Source organism: Mercenaria mercenaria, unplaced genomic scaffold (genome assembly GCF_021730395.1).
Source record: "Mercenaria mercenaria strain notata unplaced genomic scaffold, MADL_Memer_1 contig_3550, whole genome shotgun sequence".
NCBI classification, from domain to species: Eukaryota; Metazoa; Mollusca; class Bivalvia; order Venerida; family Veneridae; genus Mercenaria; species Mercenaria mercenaria.
Genome location: NW_026461700.1, coordinates 46,833 through 53,467, shown reverse-complemented (window position 1 = coordinate 53,467; position 6,635 = coordinate 46,833). Strand labels below are relative to the sequence as shown.

Sequence of the window (6,635 nt, the reverse complement as noted above, 5' to 3'; positions counted from 1 at the left end):
ATGGCCACCTACTGCCATTTTGGGACTCGCTAGGCCGAATTTAGTACTCAGAAATGAATAAAAACCACTATAGGTTACAGTTCATTCCGTAATGGGTTTAAATACATGCAAAAAGTCAATATTTGAGTGGTTTGAAAATTTGCCTATTTTCCTTAAGGTGGCAGGGGAGTGCAGATTCGCGAATTCCACATTGACGTGTGGGTACCAGTGTTGAAATATCCATAGAAATCTCGTTTTTGCTTAGTTTTCTTTGAAACTACTATGGACTATTGCAGATACTATAGACTACATAAAGACGACTCTCCGGTCCTAAGCACCTGTCGCTTTCCATGCCAGATGTAGTGAAAATTGGCCAAATCACCCAAATTTTATAGACCAAAATTAGCCTAACCGGGCCTCAATTTGAACTCTGCCATTCATCCATTTTGTATTTTTAAATCCAATTTCGTAGCATATATGTATAGTGCGAACATAGATGCATACCCAGGTGGTGTGGAATGTGTCTCCCAACCACCACTTTATTTCCCTAATTTTCACTTGAAAAAAAGTGAATGGATGACAGCCGAGCGTCTGGCCGACTTTTTGTTCTGATGTTTATGTTTTAGCCTCAACCGGAAGTACGGAGCTAGGAATTTTAAAACACCCGCCATGTAGAATCATTAACCGTTCCTCATTCCCCAGATATATTAAAGAATTAATAATGATAAATAACCAGTAAGATAGATATGCCTTTATAACTACCCTGTCCTGTTTATACAGAAAATCGACCGGGGCCAAACTACGAAACCGCTCCCCTGCCACCTAAGGACACCTAAATTGCCTCCTATTGAACTATAACTTTTTACGTAGTTTGCACATCACACAAGTGTTTTGTTTTCTTAATCTGCATTTCATTTACCGAATCATATTGTTCTCATATTTTTACAATTCATAAGTAAAAGTAATGAAATCACACACTAAATATTCGAAAAAAAAACTTAAAGCTATTAAAAAGTAATAAAAGCACTTACCAAATATAAAACATATAAAACATTATCAAGAGAAAAGACATAAGATTCCGCCTTTAACTTGTAGTTCGAAACTAAAAAAAATATCGGATAAAGTGTTAATTCGCGAAATATTTTCAAAACTTACTATATCTGTTTTTAGACATGAATCTAATAATGAAGGTACGTGCATTCTTGTAAAAATACGAATTTCGACAATTAAAATTTTATTCTACATAGTCTACATATTCATGTTTGATTTTTTTCAGTTGACTTTTCAATTTTTTACCCGTTCAAAGCAAACTAAAATATCTTAATAAACACTTATCAAGGAAGAATTTTTAAATGTTATGGTATTAGATGCATTTTAGAAAGCAAATAGCCTTATCTTTGTTTCGTAAGGAAAAAGTACAAAGACTATGTGGACAATTTCGCAAATATATACGAAATGATTTCGTGAGAATTATAACGGCATACATGTGTCTGATATTTTCTAAGACTTCTTTTTAAATATTTTCTGAATATTTACACATAAGATTTCATTAGATATCTATAATCCGCCATACTCAAGCAATGATTTGCTCGTACATTTAATTGCAGATCGAAGAGATATATTGATAAATTTTTCGAATTATTTCGTTCGATTCAACGTTAGTTGTAGACATTTCAAATTTGATTTTAATTTCCATTTTAATTAACAATAAAAAGCATTCCAAATGACTTCATTGTTTCAATCATGTATTATTCCTTATTACGCGATTAATATTGCGAGAAAAAAAGAAGACTTTATAAATAACATTCTGTATGTTAGATTCAACGGAAAATCCACAAAAAATGCGGGATGGTTTCGTAAAAATCAGCGACATATTTCTGTTTCTGATATTTATTTCTTTTAAACATTTTCTTTGAATACGTAAATGTAATAATATGTAAATAAAAATCGTAACACTACCAATAACAAGCACGACTTCACTAGTATCTTTTACCGCAAATGGAAGAAACACGACTTAAACGTACATTTTAAAATTTTAAAATTGTATTTCATTTTACATTGAAATTATTGAAAGATTAACCCAATCGAATTAATCATTTCAAACATGTACTATTTATTAAGACCACACAACAAATATTTCGATGAAAAACAATACTGTTAGATGTGACGGAAACTCGCAAAAAAAGACGAAATAATTTCGTAAAAATCTGCGGCATAATTCTGTTTCTGTTAATTCTTCTTTTAAACCTTTTATTGAAATTTAATATGTAAAATATTATTGAGATATCTATAAATTACCATTATCAAACAGGTATTTGATAGTATCTTTAACCACAAGATGGAAGATACAAGATAAATTACGTGCGACTTTTACGTAAATTGAAAAAAATTCAAATTTAATTTATAAGTTAAATATTCGCAGAATCACACCCAAACGATCACATATCGTCAATTATTAATCATTCATTATGATAACACGATAAAAATTCGACATAATAAAATTAAAACATTTTAAAGACAAAAACGTAGAATTTTACGTGAGATTTCCGCAAAATTTTGCAAAATCAGAAATGTTGTAAGCACAATAGCTCACCCTGAGCTTTGGCTCCTGTGAGCTAAAAAGGGGCATAACTTCTAGCTGGGTTATCCGAATTGCATGAAATTGACAGGTGCACAGGTTCCAATGATGATTGACAAGTTATGAAGTTTCAGGTACGGGAGTAAAAAATGTTGAAAAAGAAACTCGGACAAAAGTGTGTCTACGGACGGACACGGTGATTCTGTGTGGGGTATGACTTCACCAAACCGACCTTCAAACAAACCTTCAGCAAATAAGCTTCAGTGTAATCAAACAGAGGTACATAAGTAGCAAGTGCTAAGGTAAAGTACTTACCAGACATACGCTGAGAAGCTTCCATTATCTTGGGCTCTGGCACCTCTTCTGGATTAGATCTGACGCTGCAAGCCTGGTGTACAGCATGCCGCTGGGATATTGGCAGAGCCTCAGCATCTTCCTTCATGGCACCTGGAACGGGGAGAAAAAGACAATATGGTAATGCAGACTGTAATGAAGTGATCAAGGGAGTTTTGTACTGGACTGGTCGCAACCTACCTTTCAAGCTAGCGGAGACACACACACGAAGCAATGGAATCTTACAGAGATACACACCCACACAAAAAAATTCCCGAAGATCATACTGAGGTATTCACCAACAAAGATGACATACAGTTGTTAAAAACATAACAAGGTACATACGTTATAAGTGCAAAAGAAACTTACAAAGGAACCTACCAGTCATATGCTGGGAAACGTCCGTTATCTGGGGGTCTGTCACATCATCCGGATTTGATCTGACACTGCAATCCTGGTGTACAGCACCCGGCAGGGATATTTGCACAGCCTCCACATCTTCCTGCATGGCATCTGGATGAGGGAGAAAAAGATATCATGGCAATACACACTGTAATGAACTGATCCAGCGAGTTTTGTACTGGTCTGGGCAATGTCATCTGGAACTAGAGCAGTCAGGGCTTTGTCAGAAAACATCGATGGAAAGCAATCAATGTATTTTATTAGAAACTAGGCAATTTAGTCGAGCAGTTGTATAATTCCAATGTTTTACATTTGTTTGACGTTTAATTCAGTTGAATAAAATCGAGCGGAATGACACTGCAGAAGCAGTTCTCAGCAAGAGCTCGTAGAACACGAAATGTCCCCATGATGCATTCAATAACTGCGCAAGGAACAGAAATTATTTGGTCACTGTGCACTGCACGTTTGATATAATGACCTCAAATCAATAATTATGGGCCATTTACAAGTCATATGTAAACTCCACATCAAATGTAATCTTAGACCGAAGCATTAGACCAAAGTATTCTCTGGTTATTTAGCAAAAAAGGTTCTAGTGTTCTGTGTGATTATGACCATTACCTTTGACCTGCTGACCTCAAAATCAATAAGAGTCTCTTAAGTTTCTTGATCCTAGGCTCAATCATTCTCAAGTTATCATCCGGAAACGGTTTTAACTGTTCCTGGTCACTGTGACCTTGATCTCTGACCTACAAATCAATAGGGGTCCTTTGCTGGTCATGACCAATTTCCCTATCAAGTTGCATGATCATTAGGCACAAGTGTTCTCAAGTTTTCGTCCACAAATGTTTTAACTGTTCTAGTACAAATTGACTTTGACTTCTGACCTACGGACCTAAAAATAGGGCTCATCTGCTGGTCGTGAACAACCTCTCTATCAACTGTCATGATTCTAGGCCAAGTAATCGTCCGGAAACGGTTTAACAGTTCCGGGTCACTGTGACCTTGAGACCTACTGACCTTTAATCAAAAGGAAGCCTTTGCTGGTCATGACCAACTACCCTATAAGCTTAAGTAATTATAGGCCCAAGCGTTCTAGAGTTATCATCCGGAAATCGTTTAACTATTCCGGATCATTGTGACCTTCACTTAAATGTACTTACTTCGAAATCAATAGGGGTAATCTGCTGGTCATGAGCAACCTCCCTATTAACTTTCATGATCCTAGGCCCAAACGTTCTAGAGTTATCATCCGGAAACGGATTGGTCTAAGGACAGACCGAATGACATCTGCTGCAGATTTTATTTAATACCTTTTCGGCGACGCCGTCTAAATTCGTTTTCGTTAACTATGCCACGTGACTTAAGTTTGCAAATCAAACTGCTTGATAACGCATTATAGATAATTTATCAAAATGGAAGATTTATGCAACACTCTGCCTGATTGGACGAGAGTGTCAATTTCTTTCACTCTGTTGATTGTGCTACGCTGAGTGAAATGTAGACAAAGCGTTTATCCTAAACGACGCTGTTCACAGTTTTAAAGCTAACTTTGGCTCAGTATATTTAGCAAAAATATTGATATATCTCAAAATGATAAGTAAGTTTAATAAATATGATAAAAACCTGTTCAAATACCAACATATATCAAATTAAAGAAAGAGCTAAATACGGTCTGCGTATCACATGAATAAGGGTGTAATAAGAGTCTTTTACGTAGAGAAGTGCTTTTTAAAAGATTTTCCTTGTTACAATAGTCGTCTGCATATGAAAAGGTTTCTTGCTTTTGTGACTTATTCAGATTGCAAATTAAAATGAGTACTTGTTTGCTTTGATATATTTGTTATAAATTATTTAACTGATTGCTTATATATGAATATTTTTCTTTAGTATGGTATGCAAATATTGAACTCAGTTGAAATCTGTTTCATTATATATATATGCTATATAATGACTGAATCTCATTACACTGAAATGAAGGTACGCAGCATACAGTTTATCTATGTGATATGACTACTACGGTCAAACTTTGCTTATGAAACAGAAATATTGAAATAATTACAATTGTATGTTTTGCTTGACCTTCACTTTTTTAAAAGTGTGACGTCATTGTCCAAAGATTCATGAATAGCGAATATGCATTTGTAAAAGCGGGATCAGTTGGCCTATTTTAGAAATAAATAAAAATAATAAATAAAAAAATCCTTTAATTGATTTTTTCTCATGTATTCTAATCAAACTTGATTTGTAGCATCTTTATTAGGTTCGCAGCCAACTTTGTTCAGCTGGGACATTTGACCCCTTTGAGGGCTGCTAGAGCTAAAACTAGAAATGCCTTTAACTTCATCTCAGTGTTGTAATATTTTCTGGTTCTTCGGGATCATTGATTTCAATTCATTTAGATTAGAAGATTGAATACCGCTTAAGCCGGTGCTAGGGGGCGTGGGCAGTGTTGCATTTTCCATTACTGCTCACGAACAGACTCAATCAAACCGAGTCTGCAATTTTCACTGTTTGCCTTGTTTTCGGTGCTTCCGAGGGATCTACTTTCCAGATTTTATTTATACAGCGTCTCATGAACAGCTTGGTGGATCTTTGTCATACTTGGTCTGGAGCATCATTATAAGGTCCTCTTCCAAATTTATTTATATAGGAACTTGGGCCCTATTATGGACCACTATAGCTAAAAGTAGATATGCCTTTCTTCGCATTAACCACTAAAATGTAATGGATTTTTATCAAACTCGATGTGTAACAATATCATAAGGTCTCCTGCTATTTTGTTACAAATGGGGATAGGGACCAATTTAGCTAAAAATATAAACACGTTTAATGACCTCTTCTCATGAACCGCTTCATGAATCTTCATCAAACTACTGCTGTAATTATTCGTCTAAGGATAAACGAAACAAAATTGCAACCCTACGAAACCTTTGCGAAAAATTAAAAGAGAACCATTTAAATTGTTAAAGTGCGGTGTTTAGTTTTGCAATTTGAAAAATGTTACATGAAAGATGAATGTTAGATGAAAAATTCATAAACTTCTTTCCTTATTACAATTCGCCGACTATCATTTTTTAAGATATTTCTTGTTTACCTATATTTTCATAGCAGGTGAATAACTGTTTACCATTGTTGTTTTTGAAAGCAACATCAAAAAGGAAGAGTGATATACTTAAGAACAAAAGTTTACTAGTACATTCTATAGGAAGATATAAGATGACGTAAAATATGGCCGACAATTTCGTACGCATTTACGGAGATATTAAAGTATAGCAAATTATTTGGGTTTTTTCCCATTTATTAGCTTTCAAACGTTTTAGTTAAAACTGAAAATGGGTAA

General features: G+C 34.8%; 1 protein-coding gene across 1 annotated transcript in view; it reads right to left on the bottom strand.

Moving 5' to 3' along the window:
* Nucleotides 1-2,723: 2,723 nt before the first annotated feature.
* LOC128553169 (uncharacterized) overlaps nucleotides 2,724-6,635 on the bottom strand; it is a 50,413-nt gene continuing 46,501 nt past the window's right edge. Inside the window, exons 6-7 of the mRNA XM_053534291.1 lie at nucleotides 3,272-3,403; nucleotides 2,724-3,004 (exon numbers count right to left, since the gene is read on the bottom strand). Of these exons, the coding sequence (XP_053390266.1) occupies nucleotides 2,739-3,004; nucleotides 3,272-3,403 (398 nt within the window). The 3' untranslated portion in view covers nucleotides 2,724-2,738. The remainder of the gene's footprint in view (nucleotides 3,005-3,271; nucleotides 3,404-6,635) is intronic.